Source organism: Borostomias antarcticus, assembly GCF_949987555.1.
Source record: "Borostomias antarcticus genome assembly, chromosome: 23".
Lineage (NCBI taxonomy): Eukaryota > Metazoa > Chordata > Actinopteri > Stomiiformes > Stomiidae > Borostomias > Borostomias antarcticus.
In genome coordinates, this window is record NC_140256.1 from 5223673 (window position 1) to 5248181 (window position 24509).

General features: G+C 48.9%; 1 protein-coding gene across 1 annotated transcript; it reads right to left on the minus strand.

Annotated features, from left to right (window-relative positions):
* Positions 1-7508: 7508 nt before the first annotated feature.
* Positions 7509-24443, minus strand: tet3 (tet methylcytosine dioxygenase 3). Its single transcript, XM_084457451.1, has 9 exons — positions 21584-24443; positions 19761-19851; positions 17109-17202; positions 15417-15625; positions 14841-14991; positions 14400-14489; positions 13173-13310; positions 12645-12996; positions 7509-9894 (listed from the first exon to the last, which is right to left on the minus strand). The coding sequence occupies exons 1-9, from the start codon at positions 24426-24428 to the stop codon at positions 8237-8239; spliced, it is 5628 nt and encodes a 1875-aa protein (XP_084313577.1). The 5' UTR covers positions 24429-24443; the 3' UTR covers positions 7509-8236.
* Positions 24444-24509: the final 66 nt, after the last annotated feature.

Consider the following 24509-nt stretch of genomic DNA (forward strand, 5'->3'; position numbering starts at 1 on the left):
GTCCAGCGCCGGGCCTAACCACCCCCCGCCCCGCCCCGCCCTGCCCCGCCCCGCCCCCGCCCGCCCGCTGCCCCAACAGGACAGGACGACGAAGGGAACTGAGCAGGGATGGGCTGTGCATGCATCCGTGCCCGGCCCGCACGCTTGTACTGTACATTGACCATGTTTGTCCGTCCAGATTAAAAAATGTAATTTTACGAGTAGAAATATATGACGCTTAAATGTAATGTGACACGTCTTGGTCTTTAAAATGTGGGGTGAGAATATCGACGCTCCTTTTAATAATTTAAGTGTTGCATTTCATAAAATGTACTATGATCTATGTGTGTGGTGTCCTTATCTTACTAATACAGTTTGTCTATCTGTGGAAAGTCCGACAATCAAATTAAATTGACTCTAATTTATTCTACCTGTCGGTTTCCTGTCTGCTCAGCCCCATTCCACATTTAATACGTGGTCCAGAGGACAAAATAAGACGACTCAATGCTGTGGTTTGTCTTGATGCACTATAATGGATTCATACACCAGCACTGATTATTCATCAGGATTGTGTTAAAATGTTTCACTTGGGTTGGTAGCATATGACTTAGCCCACTCTTGAGCTAGTACATCCTGTGATAATGTACAGTTAATACTACTGTAGGGGTACATATATGGTGAATGGCTTTAGTGGTGCTCTGAGACAGTTGATAACAGAGCAGAAGTTTAGCCCTCGTAACCCTGCTGAAACGACAGATGGGAATGTATGTGCTATGAAAAGCACACGTCCTCATGTCCGTATGCGCCTGCAAAATGTAAAATATAAAGAAACAGGGTGTAAAGAACTTGTTACACACACAGCTGTGTTGCTGAGGCTGTTGGTTCTGTGGTGCAGGTTACTGATTATTTTCAACAAGATCTATTCAAAGAACTAGAGAGTGAAAGTGAAGATATTTTTGTGTTTTTTTTAGCAAGAGATTAAAAGACCGATGTAAGATGGCTAGATGTTGCTGTGCACAGTCTTTGACATGAAAACTTTATGACTGCATCAATTGGGGTAAAGATCATGTTGGTTGCCCTAGATAGATCAATAGGCCAATTTATGCTCTGTCCCTTTAATGGTAATTCCCCCTGATATCTTCATCTTGTCTGATGTATTGAGCTAATGGTTTCAAATATACTGTAATGCGAAGAGTAGCGGTGACCATGTACTGTATAACCCTGTCTCGATCCCCTATTTCATAAATATCCATTGATTTCAATCCTAGCAGTGGGAGTGTCATACTGTATAGTTTTAATAATTGTGTTATGTAAACCAAATTTATGTAAAACCTTTTCATTGTGTCTCTGTTTCAGAAACATTAGATTTTTCTTGATTTCCTAATTTTTCAAATTTCTCATCACTGTAGACATCAGGTGCCTGTGTAGACCAGAGAATCTCATCAGTTTGTACTGTGGTCAGTGACCTGAGCTCCCTCTGGTGCTGAAAAGCAGTAAGGCATGGCTCTATACTGTTTTGACAAGAGCTTATTAATGTAACACAAGGGCCTAGTATGTGTGTGGGTGCATGTATGTAAAATGTGCACCAGTTGAAAGGGGTTCAGTGCTGCCCTCTAGAGCTGACAGTGGGAAGTGCTCCTACTGGGTGAATGTGCCACAACAGCCCTAGCAAGTTAAAAACCTCTACTGCCTGTTGTTCTGGGCCGCGTTTCCCAGTTACAATGTACCTTGGTGATCTACGACGCTTCTTAAGGTATACCTTGGCAAAGGTACAGTTTTTGTGCGTGGCTGTAAGCCAGCACCTAGGATAGCGTTTGTCCGGTTATCACTCGCTCCGGTCAATGTTGACCTGCATTTCTCTGTTGGCACCACAAGAGGCAGTAGTCCCAGCACACCAAAATAAAGAAGGACAGCAAAATCATCTCACTAATCTCCACTGCATAAGTAGAGTAGCGGTGAAAGTATTGGACTCCCACCAGGGAGATCAGGGTTCTTTTATGGGACTAGACCCCAAACCTCCACACGTTCATCCTTTCACTCCAACCTTTTCCCAGATAGCACACAGATATCGGTCCTCCGTCGGAATCAGAGCGACAATCCTCTGGAGTGTTTCTACTGGTTGGTGTCTAGAGGGGCACCGTTGTTAAACAGCTGGAGAATTTCTGCTGGCAAGTCGGTAGCTGTCCGAGCGGAATTCCATTCGCACTTGCTGACGCCCTGCCCTGTTGCTTTTCTGATGGTAAAACTCATGTGGACCTCTGTTGAGATACCGTCGCAATTCCGCTTGCATGGCATGATGTTCTGGCATAAAAATCATAGCAAAGTATGCTTCGTATCAAGTTTTATTTATCAGTTTATTAAATCCAAAGACAAAACCACCTCCAAAACTTTGTTAAAGGAGTAGTAAAGGAAAAATGCATGTTTAGCCCTGTTTTAAGGTTACTTATGATCATATACAATGGTTCAGATCAAAACGTTGACATAACTAGCACTTTTGAGAAAGTCTGATAATTGCTCTACCACCGTTTAGGTCATACAATGGATGTGGGTGGGCACCTTGAAAAATAATTCAAAAACATGTTAAACTCTGGATTTCAAAGACAAGAAGCTCACCGAGGGGGTAATTGGTGTCCGTTGGTGTTCTGACATCAAATTCGCCGCAAAGTATGAATCCTGTAGGGTTGTATTGATCATTTTATGAAATCCATTGACTTGTATTGAAGCAACCGCCATTTAGGGTGGTGACATCATCGGAACCCCCTGCTATACAGTCAATTACTACAGTCTAAGCTGTCTATAATTTATTTAAACCTTTATTTATGCTCGAGAGGCACTGAGGTTGCCCTCATTTACATTAATATACCATTTACTATTAAAAAGATATGTGAACGATTATAAATGATCAGTAGATGGTTAGTATACTGTATATAATTGAGAAAGGGTAGAGACAGGTTTGTTCAGGCTAATCAAAACACCGCAAAATTATGAATAACCACAAATCACCACATGTTAATTTTCATGTTTTTATTAATTATCGCGCAACATAAAACAATATTGTGGGTTGTACCACATATGCTATGTATTCACATAGTACACCATACAGCTACAAAGAGAGAGACTGAACAAAAACACTTTTTTTACATACTGCATACTTGACATGAAAAAATAGAACCAAGAACAATCTTAAACTCAAAAAGGAATGTAGCTGCCAGTTGTTTTCTTTCTATATGGGGCAGGATATAGTCTTCTATCCCAACTTTGGAACGCGGACAAATCAAGTGACCAATGAAGACCAGTGCTGAGAGCAGGGTATTAATAAAAAATATTTGTGAGTGCATGCATGTGTGTGTGTGTGTGAGAGAGAGAGAGGGAGAGAGAGAGAGAGAGAGAGGGGGGCGGGGAGAGAGAGGAGAAAATATGTAAGGTGTCTATAAGGAGAGGGGAAGCAAGGAAGGAAGTGCATGAGGGATAAGCAGAGGGAGGGAGTACATAATTGCTATGCTCTTACAGTTGAAATTACACATCCTCCGTTCGCCATTCAAATATACAGCACTCTCAAAGAGCATTTTCAATAGCTTTCGGTTCATACAATGCACCACGTATAAAACCAAGATAACAGTCTATTCACTTTATATATTTCTCGATCCATGATGTTCTGTTCTGAGTCTCAATGACTGAAATTGTTATATAATATGAATCTGTTTCAGCTTGCAGCTATGCAGATGACTAAATCCCCATAGGTTCAGCACCAAAACAGTTTCCATTTCATTGAACACCGAGTAATAATTCAGTTAACATTCGAAGAGCTCTGAAAAGCTGAAAAGATTATCAGCAATCTTTTTTTTCTCCCACAATTCCAGTGAACTTGGGGGGTGGCACCATAGCACCAGCCTCCCCCCAGTACATGCTAGGGAGAACACTCTAGTGGGCTTTTACTAGTCTTGTGAGACCATCCTGATCTAGCAAGATCACATTCTGTTTATCTCCACAGTTCAGTCTGGCCTTCTCCTTATCTCAAACGACTATAGTGGGCTGGATGGAGCGCTTGCCCTGACAGATTAACTCCTTCAGTCAAGCAGCGTAACAAAACTTTTCCAAATCCAGTCGGAAGAACGGCAAAAACATATTTTCCTCCAAGAAACTCTACTAGTGCATACTCTTGTTTAATTGTTATCTCCACCCCTGCGATAGCTGGGCGAGAGGTAATGTTTTTGGTGGCGTGTTGGTTGGTTGGTTTGTTCTTTAGCAGGATTACACAAAAACGACCTGACGTATTTTCATAAAACTTGGTGGAGGGGTGTAGCATGGGCCAACATAGAACTCATTAAATTTTGGAGCGGATCCGAATCACGGGGCCGGTCCATGAGCCGCCTAAACACGGCCGGCCATTCACCTACATTCATTTTTTGGTGCAAAATATTTTGACATGGGAAGGTCACAGAGACACAGGGTTTGGAGCTCTCGACCTAACGAATGCAGCAATACCAAACATGTCCTCCATTTCTAGTTGTTATCAAGTCTATTTCTGCAATAACTGCACTCATGGTTATTTATTCTACTAGCGTTAACGTTACTGCTCGTTGCTTTTGGAGACTGTTTTGCCATCAACTACGGGAACCAATCAGAGGCTTCATTCTACTGGGGGGCAGAACAGCAGTCAGAAAACAGTTCCTGATTGGCCCGGTTACAATGCAATCGTACAATAATCGTTCTAGATAGGGGGAGGTCCAGACTGATCTGCAGAGATAAACTGAATGTGAGTTTGCAAGATCAAGATGGTCTCACAAGGCTAGGCGTTTATTATCATCAATCACCTCAGGTTCCTATATAATTTTACCACAAAAAAACAACAAAAAACAGTATATGTTCAGCACCCATTATTAAATAGATCATAAATATTACTGAATCAATATGACTGTTTGTGGAATGTAGAACATGCATTGTCCTTTGGGAATTTCTTACTGTGACAGTACAATTTCAACAGGAATATGAGAACTGAAACAAAGACCATATTCCCAGTTCCTACTGTATGTATGTTAGTCAAGTCTGTGACTGTCTATGACACATAACATGAGACAATAACAAACTAACTACCTGCTATTTTCTGGTATCTTCCATAAATGCAATGCAATACACTTTTAGTTTGGTACTACAAGTGTTCGGTTGTCGTGGTTTTCATAACAGCACATCCTTACTACTGTAATCACTATCATTGATAATAATAAGAACCAACAACAACATGGGAAAACAAGTACAAGGGCAACCTCTCATCTGATAGTCTAACACAATGGACAAGATTGCTGGGATACACCTCATCTCTCAAAAGAAACACCAGCTGATTCTGGTACGGTTTGTTGGTTCTTTAGTTGGGTAGGGTCCTATGAATGATTTGCACATGCTCAAACATGATCAGACTATCAACCGAAACTGTGGACATGCAGCCACTTTCTAGGGTTAGGTTTTCCATTTGGGGTTTGTTGACAGTTTGTTCACGGCAGAGAATCAAGAACGCACCTACAGAGGGCGCTGTCCAAACTAAGTTATCTTACAAACACTTCCATGGACCATGTAGGCTATTTCAGTTCTAGGTGAATTTTGTGGCCTTGCTCATGGTTGTCTGATTAGGTGACTAGCTGGTAAAGAAAGAGCCTGGTTGGTGTCAGGGGTATATTCTGACAGGTACAGTACTTATGAAAGCAGGACAGCAGTATCATAAATTACACATTTACAGACATAACACAATCAAGGAATCAAGTGTTGTCCTTCTGCTGTTAGGGGCTGACAAAGTGACTGGACTGAATCCCGGTATCATTTATGATTTCATATTCCCTCACCAGTTAAATAATCTTACCTAAATATTTTAATATTTACATTTGTATCTCTCTCTCTCTCGAGAAAAAAAATCCAAAAAAACAAAAACTAAGCTTCAAGTTGTCAATATTCGGCTCTTTCTTTTTTTTCCATTAAAATCAAGATTAAAAGTGCTTTTATAAAATCTTTTCTTCTGTATGTACAATTTGTATTAGCAATATCAAAAAGAAAAGAAAAGAACAACAATCACCATTATCATCATATAATAAATAAGAATAAAAAAGTGGATTAAAATGAGTATGTAGATAGAGAGCACAGAGGGGCTCTGACAAATGCATGTTTCTTTGCCCTCAGTCCCTCTATAGTGTAGCTAGCGTGTTGTGACTCTGACCAGTGTCTCTACAGCATGAGGTATAGAGAGCTCTAAACCCCTTCAGAAGCACCAAGGGTCCAACTGAGCACCTAGTAGCACTTCACTGTAAACCCAACAATACAAATACACAGTTGTTGTTACTTGTTATGAAAAGAACTGAGTTTTGTCTTCTGCTGTTCTACCCAATGTAGCCCCTGGAGGCCCCTACAAACACTCACTACGCTAGCATGCACACACACACACACACACACACACACACACACAGGCACCCATGCTTGCACGCACGCACACACGCACGCACGCACACACACACACACACACACACACACACGCACACACACACATACACACACACACACACACACACACACACACACAGGCCTCTTACTGAGTGAGGACCCCTGTCTGGTGAGTATCAACAGTAGACCTTTCCCAGATTAGCACCACCCCCATGTGGGTCTCTCTGTACATCTCTGGTGCTCAAGGGCCTCATTCATGTAACTGGGACTGCAGACAGGTTACTCATGCTGTCCACTTGATCGGATCGGATCACCCAAGATGCATGTTCATTCCAGATGTGAGAATGGGGCCTAAGGCTCACTCACTTCCTCTCACAAGGGGTCACTGACAGAGGAGGTCTCTGTGTGGACTGTGAAACCACAATAGCTCTGTGTTGATAGTGTGCATCATAGACACACCTAGCGCTACTTGACAACGACAGCACCATGCACCATGTATTAGTGTGCGTGTGGAAAGCACCAGTGTGTGTTAAGAAGCACCAAGGGCATTGCTGCCCATCACTGTACCTCAGGTGCCTGTGTAGACCAGAGAATCAGGTCAGTTTGTACTGTGGTCAGTGACCTGAGCTCCCTCTGGTGTTGAAAAGCAGTAAGGCATGGCTCTATACTGTTTGACAAGAGCTTATAAATGTAACACAAGGGCCTAGTATGTGTGTGGGTGCATGCATAAGTGTGTGTAATGTGCACCAGTTGAAAGGGGTTCAGTGCTGCCCTCTAGAGCTGACAGTGGGAAGTGCTCCTACTGGGTGAATGTGCCACAACAGCCCTAGGAAATTGAAGACCTCGAGTGCCTGTTGTTCTGGTCTCTCTGCAAGTGCGCGAAGAGCACTCTTTTTTTAGCATCAAATGCCATGAGGAGGAGAGGAACAGATAAACTTCCCTGGGAAGGGGACGGAAGTGATCAGAAGCACCAGTGGATGGTTGATGATCAGAGGATGAAGAAAGAGGCGTTTCCTCACAACAAGACAAGCAGAGCAGGGGAACACGTTGATATCGAAGCCAGTTAGGAACTGTTTGCAAAATGACCAGACAGACTGCTTCAGGAAGGTTCCGCCAATGTGAAGTGGTTCAGGGAACTAGCCTCACGTGACACAAGTGCGACTGATTACATTTGTCGGTTCGTTTTAGTTTTGCTCGTTGATAGTCACCCTCTCCTGTGTGATTGGAGGAACACACTGTGTCTTGCTGTGCTGAGAAAGACACCCCTTCATCCAAGTACAGATTGGCCAAAAAGAAAAAAAAAGGTGAAAGCGTACTTTTCCACAAACATGGAATAAAAGCAGTCTGACTCTCGATTAAAAATCAAACAGAAACAATCACATCATTAATGATAACATTAATGAAAACGACAATATAAAAACAAAGTCATCATCCTCAGAGTAATAATTACAATACCTGTAATACAACATTGACAGTAACAATAGCAATCATAATTATATTGATAATAATAGCCATAATTAGGATCATTAAAATTCTATGAAGGAGAAGCGATGGGGTTCCCTCCACTGACGGAAGAGAAAGAGCACCACAGGCAGTGTGTCTGTTGGGGGGGGGGGGAGTACCAAACTGCTGCCTGACATGAGGTAAAAACACCATAAAACACCCCCTTCTTCCACCTGACCAGAGAGAGAGAGAGAGACAGAGAGAGAAAGAGAGAGAGAGCCGGATGGAGAGACCTGGGAGCGGAGGGAGGGCTGAGATAATCCCCCTCTGCTCCCCCTCTTTCTTCTCCTCCACCACTCTATGGCTCCAGTCTGTAGGTCAATTTCCCTCCTCAGACGAAGTGGCTGTAGGGCCCGGTGAGCTGAGTGAAGGCGTAGGGGGACACAGTGACCGTGGAGGTGGTGTGGTGTGTGGTGGAGAGGCGAGTCACCGGCCCCTCTCTCTTGTCCTTGGCCTGGCCTGCGCTGACCCTCGCCGCCAACGCTGCAGACCCCCACTTGCGTTTCTTGCCGTAGGCCTTGATCTCCTCCTGGGTGAGGCCGAGCAAGGCGGCCTCCTGCTGCCTCTGCCTGGCACGCTCTTCCAGCAGCTTCATCTTGGCCTCCCACAGCGCCAGGCCGTGGCACGGCTGGTTCAGGTTCTTGTGCTGGTAGAACACCAGGGAGATGCGCGTCGGGTGGCAGCGGTTGGGTCTCTTCAGGGGCGTGGTGGCGTGCAGCTCCCGCCGGGCGCACTCCATCAGGATGGAGCCGTGGGCCGGCGCCACCGCCACGCCGCCGATGTTGGGGTCCAGAAAGTTGTGCTCGCTGTCCGACCACACCTCCTCCTCTTGCCCCCTCATGCTCTCCGTGTCGCTCTCGGCCTGGTTGGCGTTCCAGCAAGCCTGGGCGTCCGTCTGCTGCAGCGCGTCAGGGAACAGGCGGCCCTCCGGGGCCGGCGAAGGGGTGCTGCCAGCCGCCGAGCCCCCGCACAGCCTCCAGGCGTTCTCCTGGAGCCCCAGGGGGGTGGAGCTCCGGCTCTCACCCACCTTCGACCACATCTTGTCTGGGAAAGCTCCGGCTGGGTGGCCATGCGTCATGCCGGGGTTGTAGCCTGCAGAGCCCATGGGCCAGGCCTTGGGCTGGGGGCTGGGAGAAGGGCTGTCCCAGTGGTGGGGGTTGCCTGGGCATAGAGAGGGGGATGGGGCTGCCTTCATGGAGGGGGATGGGGAGGGGGCGGGTGAGGTCATAGGGGTGTTGGGCGCGGGGTAGGTGTTCCACTGCTCCTTCTGCTGGGGGTAGGGGGAGGGCGGCTGGGGGGGCTGCTGGTGGAACTGCTGCTTGGCTGGAGTGAAGGGGGAGTCCGGAGGGCCTGACTTGGGGCGACCGCTGCCCTCCCAGTCGCTGGACATCATCCTGCCATTGGGCTTGTGCCCGGGCCAGGCCTCGGGCTGAGGAGTGCCGCACGGCGTGCTGGAACAACTCTGGCTCTGACCTGCGCCCTCGTACACGGGCACGTCCATGGGCTCCTGCTTTATGACCGGGGTGCCTCTGTGGCAGGGCTCGGAGGAGACAGACGAGGGCCGTGATTGGACGTGGTTGGCCGCGTCCAGGTGGCTGGGGTAGGAGTGAGCCAGGCGGGCCTGCAGGTTCTGGATGTCGGGCTTCTGGTCCAGCGGGGCGGCCGTGGCCCCGGCTTTGGGCCAGGAGCCGTTGCGACCCTCGTAACTGATGAACTCGGGGGGGAAAAGTGCATTGGTGGGGTAGCTATAGTAGCCGTACGGCAGGGCCGGTAGATTGGGGTGGTAGCCGTTGACGGGGCCTGGTGCAGGGGGCTGGCCGTTAGGAGGGAGGCCCCCCCTTGCATAGTAGGCAGGGTGAGCCGGGTGGGAGTAGAGACCGTAGGGGTCTGGCACCTGGGCCGGGTAGCCTGCCAGGGCTCCGTTGAAGGGCTCCTTCTTAATGAAAGGTTCCTTCTTTATGATGGGCTTCACCTCCTGTTTAGGGATTTCTGTGAGGATAACAGATAAAATGAAACATATAGATATCATTACTGGTGTGTCATGTTTTTGTTTCTAATCTGTGATGTACTAGGCTGTTGTCTGCCTACAGCAGTAGGTTGTTAGGTTGTTGTAGCAGGCTTGCTGCTAAAATGTTTAGTTTATTGCATGATGCTGCTTTTATATATTAAGGTGTGTGTTATTTAATGTGGCTCTGCATGTTGCTAACCCTGTCTGCCTCTATCCTCCCTAGTGTCTCTCCTTTTTATAATCTAACCAGGCCATGTGGAGGCCCCCCCTGTTTCCTGCAGGCTTCCCTGGGTCCAGTAGACCCCCCCCCCACCCCCGATCCCTCTAGAGGTCCAACGCCACCACTCACCCTCCTCCCTAGTGTCTCCCTCTCGTACTCTACCCAGGTCCCGGAGAGCCCCCCCCCCTCCCCTCGTTCCTGGTTAAGGTGCTCCTGAGGACCCATGGTTCCTGGAAAAGCCCCGTCATCTTCATGTCCAGTTCCATTCCACTGTGCGTCTCTAGCTGTCCCAATTAAGCCATCACCATCCCCCTCCCTTTGCCCTGTGCATTTTGTGTGCTCCCTTGAACCTGTTGCTTTTTGCTAAGTGTCTGAAATTATCTACTATTTCTGATAGTTACGTTTCTAATGTAGCGTTTATTCCATGTGTAGTGCTCTGTAAAATGTTCCTATAGTGAATTCGATTTTCCAGGGGCTTGCTCGATCATCTCGTTGAGAGAGGTCATGGAAGAATTTTTACAGTTCACCTTTGGCCCTTCCCTCTGGAAAATTAGGGGTAAGAATAGGATCAGGATTATGATCTCCCTTCCTCTCTAAAAGCGCATTGTGTTGCTTCCATGTATGAAATGCGCTATACTGTACAAATAAAATTTGATTTGATTTGGTTGATCGATTTCTGCATGGCGCCATATTACAACTTACACCATCTGACAGTCAACATAACCCATTTAGAAAGGTAATATAGGCCTGTGACGTCCAGAGATGCTACTAACCCTGTCTCCATCTCTCCTCCCAAGTGACCCTCCATCTTGTGTTCTACCAAGGTCCTCTAGAGACCCCCCTGTTTCCTGTACAAGACCCCTAGATACCCTTAAGATCCCTGTTTTCTGTAGAGGTCCCCTACAGTAGGTCTCCTTAAGATCCCTGTTTCCTGTAGAGGTCCCCTTAAAGGAGTAGTAAAGGGAAAATGCATGTTTAGCCCTGTTTTAAGGTTACTTATGATCATATACAATGGTTCAGATCAAAACATTGACAAAACTAGCACTTTTGAGAAAGTCTGATAATTAGAGGTCCCCTAGGTCCCCTTAAGATCCCTGTTTCCTGTAGAGGTCCCCTTAAGATCCCTGTTTCCTGTAGAGGTCCCCTTAAGATCCCTGTTTCCTGTAGAGGTCCCCTTAAGATCCCTGTTTCCTGTAGAGGTGCAGCGCTGCTTCTAACCCTGTTTCCCTCTCTCCTCCCCAGTGTCTCTACCTCTTGTATTATACCCAGGTCCTGTAGAGATCCCCCTACTTCCTGTAGAGGTCTAGCGCTGCCACTGACATTGACCCTGTCTCCTTCTCTCCCCACTGTCTCCCCTTCTTGAGTTTTGGTTTCTACTCAGGTCTGGGAGAGGTCCCACTGTTTGCAGTAGAGGTCCTCCTGAAGTACTTTGATTCTCACTCCTGTCTGGTTGTTATTTAACTCAACATTTTCCAGGAGCTTGCTGCTAAATGTTCAGTGTGTTTTATCATGTGGTATGGGTCCTATGATGGATTATTGGGAGCTAACATATAGTTGCCTACCATTCAGGTTAACTATTTATATTTATTTATTTACTCATTTATTTTTAATAATGTGTTACGTTTCTTATAATGTAGTATTTATGTTATACATATTTGCAACTCATGCTGTGTAATACTATGTTTCTATGATATAGTTAATAAAACAGTAGTCAAAATGTTCCAGGAGATTGCTTGATGGTCTTGTTGAGAGGTCTGGGAAGTTTGTTTTTGTGTTTTTTTGTTTGTTTGTTTTTTACAGTTGTACTACATTGGCTGAAATGGGTGAACTTTTTTCCCCCTCCCCTATTAGTGGCAGGATCAGAATATACAGTGAATGGACAAAAGAATTGGGGCACCTACACATTACACCTACAGGAGCTTTTATGACATCCCAATCTTATTCAATGGAGTTGCCCCCCCTTTGCTGCTATAACAGCTTCCACTCTTCTGGGAAGGGTTTCTACAAGATTTTGGAGTGTGTCTGTGGGAATTGTTGCCCATTCATCCAGAAGAGCATTGGTGAGGTCAGACTCCTGTAGGTATATTGTGTAGGTGTCCCAATACTTTTGTCCATGTATATGTATCCCCCCACCCCTTTCTCTCTGCACACTGTGTTGCCTCTGTGTATGAAATGCGCTATATAGGGTCGGCTGTAGCTCAGTTGGTAGAGTGGGTCGTTCAATGATCGAAGGGTCAGAGGTTCGAATCCCAGCTCCGACTGTCCACATGTCGAAGTGTCCTTGAGCAAGACACCTAACCCCAAAATTGCTCCCAATGAATAGGTTAGCACCTTGCATGGCAGCTACCGCCATTGGTGTATGAATGTGTGTGTGAATGGGTGAATGAGAGGCCATTGTAAAGCGCTTTGAGTGCCGCTAAGGTGGAAAAGCGCTATATAAGTGCAGTCCATTTACCATTTCAATTACCATATAAATAAAGTTTGATTTGGAGTTCAGAGGTTATGGCTCACCCTTATTGCCTAGCTGGGGTTGGGGGGAGCCGGTGTGTTGGACCTCCATCTTGACCACGGTTTTCTCGGGGGTCTCCTCGTTCGGCAGCTTGCCCTTCTTCTTCTCCGAGGCTTTGGCCTTGGCCTCCAGCCGCCGTTGGCGACACGACTTGGCCCGCTCGGGCAGCTTCCTCACCTCGCGGCGGAAGCTGTGGAGCAACTGGATGGCGCCTGTCCGTGCCTTGAGACGCTGGTTCTCCTCGCTGCCGAACTCGTCGGTGTGGGACATCTTGTAGAGGGGCAGCACGTGGAGCTGCTCGTCCTCAGGGATCTCCCCGACCTTCCGATTGTCCTCCTTGGTCAGAGTACATACCTGGATGAAGGGGTTAAATGTTCGGTGATGTTAGATACCCTGGAGGAGGGGTTAGATGGTCAGTGCGGTTAGTTATCCTGGGTTAGGGTTAGGGCTACCGTATTGACTGCAATACACTTCCTTGACAGAGACAGAAACCAAGACAGAGAGATGTTGATTGAAAACGTGGGACGTACCACAGTGGAGCCATTGTAGAGGTTGTGCTGGTCCTTGTGGGCGTGGGCACAGAAGTCCATGCAGGCGGTGACCCCAGAGAAGGGACGTCCCTCCTCCAGACCCAGCCTGCAGTCTGGAGCCTTATTCTCATTCTGACACTGAGGGAGGGGACAGAGAGACAGGGTGGGTTACTGCACCATGGGCTCAAATGATACACGCTCACTCACAAACACATAATACATCGCACTCTAATGCCGCTAAAGCAAAGCTACAGCATTGATTGATTGATTATACTTTATTGTCCCAGTAGGAAAAACGTGTCTTGGGCACAGCCCTAGAGCATGCTGAGAGTGGTTAGATAGGGAGAGGTCATCTCATGCCAAATAATGTCTGGTTGCCAAATTGTGTCCGGCGTGATGTAATCGTCTGTTGTTGCTATACCAACGTGACATCGCTAGCATTCCTGACACCGCAGCGTAGCGGTTGCAGGTTTTCTATTGATTACTGGGCCAGCTACAAAAATGCATGTGAGATTTACGTCCGTAGTAGCTAAATCTGTCCAGAAGATATCTTAGTTACAACAAGACTGAGTTAGCACTAGCACAGCTCTGGTCCAGGGCAATTGGGGCTGTATCCCCGGTATACCGCCCTGTCAGGAACCCTTCATTGCCCCATTCACTTTTGTCACTAGGTCATTCACTACCTCAGTATCTATTAGGGTTGCCAACTTTCTCACTCCCAAATAAGGGACAAAAGGTGTCCTGCCACGGCGGTGTGTGTATGGTGTGTTATTCAATAGGGAAGACAAACAATGTATACATTCCAGTTAGTCTCTAGCTTTACTAAAACTGTATCATTATGTAAGCTTATGTAAATTGAGAATTCTCAATGGTATAAAGTACAGAAGACTTTTGTCAAGTCACCACTGACACTATTTGGCAACCAGACACTATTTAGTATGACAGTCCCTACCTGCCACACACACACACACACACACACACACACACACACACACACACACACACACACACACACACACACACACACACACACACACACACACACACACACTCACACACGTACTGTTAGCTCACTCCCTTGTAATCTGCCCTGGTCAGCCTGGTGACTTACTGCTACTGTCTCAACAACAGGCTTCAGATAGTGGGTTTGTGTGTGTGTGTGTGTGTGTGTGTGTGTGTGTGTGTGTGTGAGAGTGAGTGAAAAATGCATATAGGTGCAGCTCTTACCTGGTTGCTGTAGGCTTGTGGGGCTAGCTGCTTGTATAGGGGACCCAAACTTGTAGCCAGGTCCTGGAGGTTATCCCTGAGTTTATCCTCCTAACAGAACACAGCACAGGTCAGACCCATACACCCCTCAACAGAACAAGGTTTTTCATGTTCCTCTTGACTGTGGTGCTCTTCTACCGTCATTGAAAAACAAGGGGTTGAGAATAGTTCTGATAGTAAAGTCTTTAATATCTCAATGGGACAATGTGTGTTTACAGCACTAAAAACACAAAGGCCACATGCCAATAAATACAATACAGCAATGTTGATATATAACAGAACCACGCTGGACTCCTGCCTCATACAAGCCCCAAATATCAGTTGAGGTCAAACCAATGATCTTGCTCACAATGTAAGATCGTTTGTAGTAGGCCTCTAGAATTAAGGACCCCTGATTCTTACCTCTTCGGGGCGGTCTCCTTGCAGCCTGAACTTGCGTGGGATTTTGCTGCGAGCGTACTTGCAGCCGTTGAAGTACATACTCCAGGAGCAGCCAAAGGAGAAGGAAGCTCCACAGGTGTCTGGGTCCTTGCCTTGGCATGCGCACGTACGACTGCAGGGGGCGACAGCGAGCACGCACACTCAGTCAACACTACCTCGCTGTGTAGAGCCAAACACAATTTATCATCCAGAGAGGAGATATTTTCCATGATCAATAAACTCATTGCAAACATGTAGGAGGACATGTAGAGCTAACCTGTTCAGAGACTGTGAGTAAACAGAGCATACTCTTCAGGGGAAAAACCCTGGATTAAAAACATTCAGATCGGTTGTTGTAACCTAATGTCACAAGTCGCTGATGGAGAATTTCGGATAGACCCCACACACCGAGCTATAGTTCAGACTTAGTCCAATCCTACCGTGAGATTCACAGACCTCAAATGACGACTTGGCGAGTATGTGTGTGTGTGTGTTTGTGTGTGTGTGTGCGTGTGTGTTCGACATTCAACACATTTCTCTCCATCAGCCGCCACTCACTCGTCGTTGAGCCCGCAGCGGCGGCTGGTGGGGTTGCCGAACTTGGTGAGGGACTCGGAGATCTCGCGGTACAGCTTGTCTCCCAGCGCGCGCGGCACACCCTCCCACACCATGATGAGGATGATGATGACGGCGTTGGCGCAGTGGTGGCCCGCACGGTGGCGCACCAGGCACATCAGCTTCTCCGTCTCACTGGAGCGCCGGACCACCTGATATGAGGGATAGAGGGAGAGAGAGAGAATGATAGAAGGAGAGAGAGAGATAGATAGAGTAAGAGAGAGAGAGAGATAGAGGGAGAGAGATAGAGGGAGAGAGAGAGATAGAGAGATAGAGGGAGAGAGAGTTAGATAGAGGGAGACAGAGTTAGATAGAGGGAGAGAGACAGAGATAGATAGAGGGAGAGAGATAGATAGATAGAGGGAGAGAGAGAGATAGAGGGGGAGAGAGATAGAGGGAGAAAGAGAGATTGATAGATGGAGAGAGAGAGAATGATAGAGGGAGAGAGAGAGAATGATAAAGGGAGAGAGAGAGAATGATAGAGGGAGAGAGAGAGATAGATAGAGGGAGAGAGAGAGATAGATAGAGGGAGAGAGAGAGAGGAATGAGGGGCAAAGATAAAGAAAATTGCGCAGAGTTCATACTTCATCCTTCAGAGACACACACACAGCCATTATTCCTGTGTGGCACTAATGGCCTCTCCATCAGTGGCCGTTTGGAATTCATAAAGCCATTAACAGGGTGTGTGAGGGAGGGGAGGGGGGCAGGCCAAGCGACTGGCTGGGCGTGAGACCCCCTGCTACTTTAGAGTGTGGGGGTGAGAATGTCTGCAAGGTGTCTCCATATGACACCTCATTACAGACACACACACGCACACACACACAACCTGGCCCTGATATGCTGTCAGAGCTGTCAGGTGGGCTAGAACAAAAGCCCAGTCACACCTCTCTCACACACTGTCTGCATAGAGCTTTGACACACCATTTACTTTCTAAACCCTCGCAGCGATTTATCATTTTAACTCTTGTTCACATAGATAAACTAGAAAGGGTGCTCAGAGAGCACAGACCTCCGCCCATTAATGCATTTTGTTAGTGTAACCGAGTTGAAATGGTTAAACTCACTCCTCAGTATAAATATTGCCCACTTGCACCATCAAAGAATATGCCTTTCAGTGGCGTAACTGGTAGTGGTGTTTATGACAGGTGGTCATTTGTGATTAGAGGACCTGGGTATGATGACAGGGTGGGCAAGTTGCAGGAGGAAGCGATACTGATGAGTGATGCACTTCATTAAACAACTGTTAGATCAGTGCAGTTGTTGAATGTGTAAGTGGATAGATAGATAGATAGATAGATAGATAGATAGATAGATAGATAGATAGATAGATAGATAGATAGATAGATAGATAGATAGATAGATAGATAGATAGATAGATAGATAGCATTTCTATGGCATAGATAGATGTTGTGAAGCATTTCTACATGCTGGCATGATTACACAAATTATGCTTGCGTTTGATCCATTTTGACTATGTAAAACGTCAAAGAAAACATAGCTGATGCAAGTCTGATGAATTAGTGGTTAGAGGCCTTTTGCGTCATTGTAAATGTCTTTGGCAGCCTAAGCTGTGGGTTTGGTTTGTGTAGGTGCCGTGTTAGGTTTTGGATATCATCGGGTGTGGTCGGTACTCACCCACTTGGCGATGGGACATCCCTGAGAGCTCTTCCCCTCCCTGCCTGTGTAGATTACTTTCTCAATGCGGATGGCCTCCCCCTTCTCTCCATACCTACAGAGAGAGAGAGAGAGAGAAAAAGAAAGAGAGAGAGAGAGAGAGAGAGAGAAAGAGAGAGAGAGAGAGAGAGAGAGAGAGAGAGAGAGAGAGAGAGAGAGAACACACAGAGAGTGAGTGAATAAAGTACAGGACAATTTGTATACTGTATACTGTTGCAACCTGCATTCTGTTGTAAACAGACTTCAGCCCTTGTCTAAACAACACTGTAGGAATCGTTTTTTGATGGGAGTTGGACCTGTGTTCTCAAACGTACACAGAAAACCCAACCTCACTACGACCGTGCAGGCCAAGAGAAGTGTTCACACGGCTCTGTGGAGATTCACAGAGACACGGCACTAGTGACCCGTCCCACAATGCCCAGGCCAAAAACAAGGTCAGCCTGTTAGATGACATCTATTCTTATACTGTACGAGTGTCATTGAGGACATGTTTTGTACAGTACGTACGTGTTTGCATGGTGTGTGTGTCATGAATAGGGTTGCAAAATTCAGGGAATATATAAGTTGGAAACTTTCCATGGGAATTAACAGGAATGTATGGGAATTACCTGGGAATTTTGGGGTTATTTATACCAACTGTATTTACCTTGTCATATACAGACATAAATATAAACATTTTGTTTTGTCGTAGCAGACATGCAGGCAAGCATTTCTAATACAATTTGTTAAAATTACATTTTTGACTTAATCTATTTGTGAGTAGAACTTAAATGAATTCTACAACCATCTTAGTGTGCAGGATGCTAGGAATTAGCTGTGCATGTGATGGGAGAATGCACTGCATATGAGAAATGCACAGTGCAGAAACTGAATTTGCCTTAAATCAGATTGTTTTAATCAAGATCATGCTGCAAGATCTAGAATTGCATTTTATGTTTTTTTCCCAACTAGGGTACATTTAAGTTCCCTATTATCTGTGTCCTCTGGGGTCTATTGCATCATGTTCTGTTGCAGCTGCCCACCGGGGACCGGCGGTCTCGCCAGATCTGAGTATGGCTGGATCCCAGAGGGAGTGGCTTATTGGGCCGCCACTCCCCAAGGGTGGTTAGTTTAATCTCGGCTTGAGGGTTCATCATACAACAGCAACCCTCTCTGGTGTTGGAATTATGGTTGCGAGCTGAGAGAGTGGAGGAGTTGTCTCTCCCTTTCCGACTGGCCGGGTTGTGTGATGAATCCTCAACAGTTAGTAGGGGTTAACTGGACACTAGGTCTGGGTCAATTGGCTACCAAACTGGTGAAAACTGGATAAAATCCTAAAATAAATGTATAAAATAAAAAGCAGAAAAGCTGTTATAGGCTACAAAAAAGGTAATAATTTCTTAAATTCACGCGCTTAAATTCCCATGGTAAATCTCCGGAAAGTTTCCAGAAATTTACTAGAAATTGTCTGCCCCTTTGCAACCCTAGTCATAAAGGAAAGGACACATTTTATATAGAAGTGTGAGCATTTGCTTTGCAATGTGTGTGTGTGTGTGTGTGTGTGTGTGTGTGTGTGTGTAGAGGGTTATTTGGGTCAGTTAGATGCTCACAGCTCAACCTGTCTTCCCTCTCCATCATACCTGTCACTGTGATCACATCAGGCCTGAACAGCCAGGTCCAGCATGGTGAACACATGTGGCCTCCCCTGAATAGGAGCCGGCTTGGCTCTCCACAGGGGTGGGCTGCGAGGGGTCAGAGGTGAACTCACGGGTCACCCGGACACTATTGAGCGCCTTAGTTCTTACGTCACCTCTGGAATAAACAAAGGGACCCCAAGCTCCGCCATCCCCCCACTCAATCGGCGCTCTCACGGGAGAGTTGACTCACTCCTCAAAAGAAACAGACCTCAAAATATGGCCCGGCCCACTCTCTCGACCTCATGCTGCTGTGTGTGGGGAGCAAAGCAGCGCCGCCAGGGTTTATCAATGACCCAAGAGCTATCATAATCCTGATCGCAGCCACTTTAGGGGCAAGTGAAGTACTTGGTCCTCATTCAGCCAATCATGTCGTGGTTTACTGGGCCATATGGTCCACACAGTGCTTTATTTACTACGCCTTCTGTAGCTTGGTTTCTGCCTTTCCCATTCATTTCTCTCTCTACCTTTGTCACTCCCTGTCCCTTTCTTCCTCGATCATATCCTCCTACCACTGTTCCCTCACTGATCTGCTGATGCTGATATATCCTGTTCATCCTATTGGATTCTGGGTCAGGGAGTCCCTGGGGACAGAATGAGAGGAGTGGGGGAGGGGAGAGGAGGAGGACCATGCTGCTGAGAGAAAGAGGGAGTACAGGTTTGGAGCCAGGAAGGAGAGGTCTAGAGAGGGAGGGAGAAATAGAAGGATGGTGTGTTGTAAAGGCAGGGGGGGCGGGTCCAAGCTAACATCTGCAGTACATCTAAAATATTCCCTTTGGAAATGAGTCTCTGTTCGCTCACGTGTTTTTCTCAAGTCTCTGTGGAGAGGGTGAAACGAGGACATGAGAAGAAGAGGGAAAGAGTGGGGAGAGGAGGAGAGAAGAGAGGAGAGGAAAGAGAAGGGGAGAGGAGGAGTGGAGAGAAGAGAGATCCGTCTCACCTGTTCTCCATCAGGTCACGTATGGAGGCCACGGTAGGCCCTGAGCCCAGGTGATTGTAGTATGGCCCTTCATCCTTCTCCAGGATTTGCTCTGGGAGGAGGAGAGAGAGAGATTAGACGCAGACTCACAGAACGGGATACCGTGCTATGGACTCCAGGAAGGAGTGACTCTTTGCCACACTGTAGACAAGAGCTCAGAACCTTGTCCCATGGCCAAACCCTTCTAAATTCAAATAGGTTGTGTTCATGAACTGAGCAGGAGACTCAAGTGCCTACTGTAACTAATTTAGTATAATAGAGAGAACCAATAACGTGATTATAATCATGACTTCTCTAGGGCCCTTAGAATGCAGCACACACAGGAACACACACACGCGCACACACACACACACACACACACACACACACACACACACACACACACACACACACACACACACACACACACACACACACACACACAGGGTTGGGAATAGTAGCTGATTATGGTGAGTGGGTGGGGGCATTACCAAAGATGAGAGAGAGAGAAAGAGAGAGAGAGAGAGAGAGAGCATGTCTAGGAGGTCACATTCCACTGACAGTGCAGGGAGGAACCAAGCGTGGTTACTGGTAGGAAATGCTACGTGGGAGGGGCCTAAACAAATTCTTGTGTGAAAATAGTTCTATGACAGGGAATATGACCTCTAATTTTGAGAGACAGATTGGAGCACAGTATTGTAAAAACCTGAGAAAGAGAGAGAAAGAGCGTGCGTGTGTGTGTGTGTGTGTGCGCGTCTGTGTGTAGGTGTGTGTGTGTGTAGGAGGGGTCAGGTTCCACTGAGTATTTTGCTATAGTGTTGACAGGGGACAGGGTAACTAGGGCTTCACTATGGAGACCTGTTGTCTGGTGGCCTTTGCTCTTGGTAACCACACAGAGTGAGCAAGCATTCCCTGCAGCTGCTTTACCCCAGACTGAGCACACACTCAACTGTTGGAGACGGCATGGGTCTATTTACCAGGCCTGGCCATTAGACAACCCTTTCAATTTACACACACTAGTAGTAGCAGGCACTTTCCAAAAGACTACGGCAAAATAGAAAATTTTCTTTTTTTCCCCCTTTTTTTGTGCTTCCCAATTTATAGATCTGGTATACTACCTACCCCTCCGGTAATAGTATACTACCTACCCCTCCGGTAATAGCTGTAAACATAAACTATACACTACTATACATGGTAGAGTATACAATACCCATAAGTGGCTCCACTAATCTGTGTGCTAGCTGGCATAGTCAGCATTGGCCTGGTCGCCGTATGAAGCTGAGTCTCTCTCTGTCAGACAGCTGCCGTGCTTTCTGCCTGCCTGCCAGAGTCAGAGTCACACGGCAGCACAATGGCCTCTCCCTCTGCTGTGCTGCGGCCCTATTGTTCCCCCGGGCTCCCTCAGAGTCACACTGTAGCTGACTGTACTATCTCAGCCCAGCCCAGCCCAGCGCCCCGGCACTCCTCACCCCTTGGCAACGCACACATTCTCAGACACGCTCACCCACTGTCCAGAGAGAGCAGCTGATGTGGAAGGGATTCAACCACCTAACATTGCCACCCCATACCCTGCTGTGGCCTACATGTATAATGTAGTGATACTGATATACCCTACTGTTTATGACTAATTCACTTCTTGGGGAAATAATCAGATACTGGAAGAGGGTGCTGCTGAAAGTGGAGAGTGGTAAATGTGTGGTAGGTCATGCATAAAGGTCACTGTGTGCAACCACGTGTGTATGGTGCATGATGTACACTATTCTACACACACTCACACAAACACGGCCACATGGACACTAACTCACCCACACAGTCGCAGATAGGAAACTCAGCCTGGGCGTCCTTGGCGGGAGTGTCCAGCAGGCTCTGGGCAGGAGAGTTCAGATACTGGAGGGGCGACTCCAGGAAGCCTTTGAGCGAGGGGCTGAATGGGAGGCTGTCCTTGGTGGGCGTGTCCTCCTCGGAGAAGCAGGTGGTGGAGAGCACGGTCAGTCCTCCCGAGGACTCGATCTTCATGCGTTTGGGGAACGGAGAGATGGGAGTGGCAAAGGGGTCCTCCAGTACCCGGTGTTGCTGCATCTTCATGAGGGCCTCCTGGGGCAGGGTGAGAGGCAGGCCCCCAGCACGCAGCTCCACTGTGGGGCTCTCAGTGCAGGGCTGGGTTGAGGCTGCTTCACGTTGACTCTGGGTTGAGGCTGCTTCACTTTGACTCTGGGTCGGGGCTGCTTCACTTTGACTCTGGGTCGGGGCTGCTTCACTTTGACTTCCCGACTCTTTGTCTTTGCGGTCCACCTCCATCTCCTGGTCCTGGTCTGCTGGTAGAGGTGCGCTGGTTGGAAGAGGAAGAGGCGCGGACTGGGCGCTGGATGGCGAGGTGCACCTGTCCGGTCCTGAGTTAGCGTTAGCATCGGGCTGAGACTCGCTCACGGCTGGCTGAGCTGTGGGGGCCTGCTCTGGAGGCCGGCTCAGAGAGGGGCAGGGCTCTGGGGCAGAGGAGCCGTCCCCGAACTCTGCCTCGAACTGGCAGATCAGCTCCTCGAACTTGGGGTCCAGCGAGGTGAGGCCCAGTATCTGTGAGGTCGCGGACGGAGGTGCGGAGGTCAGAGGTGTGGCGGTGGAGCTGGTGGTGGCGGACAGGGGGCCGTCTCCTCCTGAGCTAGCCCGAGGCTGGGGGACCACAGGCTGGGGCTGAGGGAATGAGACGGCTGGAGTGTTTTCAGTCACGACAGGAGGAGCAGCGGTTGGGGGTGCAATGGAGGAGACTAGGATGGGTACCTGAGTTTGGGCTGGGACAGGGAGGCTCTGAAGGGGGTTAATGACAGTCGGAGAGAGGAAAGAACCTGGGCGTGGGCTGGGCAGGGCCTGGGCTGCAGTGACGGCCGACGGTTTCTGTACAGAGATCTGACTCTGAGGCAAGAAAGTTGGCAGGGAGGCCTTTTGCTTGGTCTTCTTGATGACTATCGACTTGGGCTTGGGGACAGGGGTACCTGGCAGGCCAGCTCCAGCCAGGTTCTTCAGGAGGGGAGACGCCTGGCTGCTCTTCCTCCTCTTGGGCTCCTTGGCCTCCTGCTTGATGGTTGCAGGGGGCAGGGGAAAGCCCTCTAGCCCCGGGGTCTGGGGCCACCACTTACGCAGGTCCTGGCAGGCCTGGGGGTTCCGTTGGGGTACTAGACCGGTGCCGGAGAAGAGGTTCCTTTTGTGGTGAAGGTGCTGCTGCAGGGCCGCCTGGGTGGAGTGGCGGATCGCGGCGCTGCCAGGGGAGAGAGGGGGTCCGGGGTACTGCTGCTGGCCGTTGAGGAGGCCGTGACGGCCCATGGACGCGCAGGCAGAGCCCAGGTACTCCCCTGAGTCTGGCTCCTGCTTCACCCTGGCCAGCCCCGGCTGGTGCCCCCACACGTTCAGGCCGTGGTGGTGGGGGATGGGCAGCTTGAAGGGAGCACTGGTGAACTTCCCACTGGAGTCGCCCAGCAGCTGTTTGAGCTCGGACATGGGGTCGGCCCTGCTGTGGGACGGAGTTGGCTGGGATTCTGAGTTCATCATCATCCACTGGTTCCTCTGGCCGGAGCCCAGCTGCTGCTGTTGATTGGGGTGGGGGTTAAAGCCTGGGGACTGGCCCGGCCCAGAGAAGGGGGAGGTGCAGGACGGCGAGTGCGACGAGGAGGAGCAGGAGGTCAGGGGGCCGGGGGAGGAGGGGAGCAGGCGCGTGCCGTGCTGCGGGTGGGGCGGTAGGTGCTGGGAGTGGTGGTGGTGGCGCTGGTGGGGGTGCGGGGCGGCGGAGGACTGGGTGGGCGGGGCCACGACTTGGGCGGGGCCGGTGGCGGACAGCTGGGTCAGAGCCTCGATGGCGATGGCCGTCTGCAGGCTGACGTTCTTCTCCTTGGCGATGGACAGGACCTGCGGGGAGCAGGGGATGGGGGCCGGGTGGAGGCCCCCGGAGGCCGGGTGCTGATGTAAACCGGAGGGGGGGTAACCTCCGTTCACCTGGGGGTGGGAATGGGCGTGGTGGGGGTGGGGCTGTTGCGAATGCGGTTGGGGCGCACTTGTCATCTTGCAAGGCGCCTGCTCTTCCCCGCCAGCCATCTTGATCCTCTTCTCCAGCCACTCCAGGTAGTCTGGACAGTCGGGTCCGTCACAGTTGCAGTTAGGGGGCTTGTGTCCATGCTTGGCCTGGCTCAGGGCTGTCTGCAGGGTTCTGAGGTCTTCAGGGGCCTGGCTTCCCCCCTCTGGGGCCCCTCCTGATATTCTTCCTTCTGCTCCCTCAGCGTCCATCTCCTGGTTGAACTTATCATACAGCTGGGCGGTGTGAGGCTGGAGCTCTGAGGAGGAAGACGAGGGAGGTAGGGAGCTCACACTGGCAGAGAAGGCCACCAGGTTACGGGCGTCCTCCATGTCTGCCTGGTGGACAGGTTCGCCACGGATCCTGCCATCGCCACCGCCCCAGCAGGGTAAGTGCTGTTGGAGATCGCTGGCCTTGCCATTCCCAGGTGCCTGGCACTGCCCAGGGGGTACACTCCCCAGCCACTCCGGCCCCACGGCTGCCCCTCCGCCCTCCACGGTCACCTCCTCGTCACTGGGATACGGGCTCACCCCATTGGTCGGTTCCAGGCTCAGCGCGCCTTCCTTGAGGCGGTCATGTGACCCAATTTCCATCTGGCCTCCTCTTCTGGGGCCATCCACTGAAGCCCCGTCCAAAACAGTCTGGGGGAGAGAGGGAGGGAGAGAGAGAGAGAG

What these genes read in the sequence shown, in the direction of transcription:
- tet3 (XM_084457451.1), bottom strand. Translation starts at nt 24,428, where the DNA reads ATGGAAATTGGGTCACATGACCGCCTCAAGGAAGGCGCGCTGAGCCTG. An exon ending in TCCTATCTGCGACTGTGTGG is followed by an intron (nt 19,852 to 21,583) that starts GTGAGTTAGTGT and finishes TCCTCCTCCCAG; the next exon opens with AGCAAATCCTGGAGAAGGAT. An exon ending in AAGGAGACCGCCCCGAAGAG is followed by an intron (nt 14,490 to 14,840) that starts GTAAGAATCAGG and finishes GTGTTCTGTTAG; the next exon opens with GAGGATAAACTCAGGGATAA.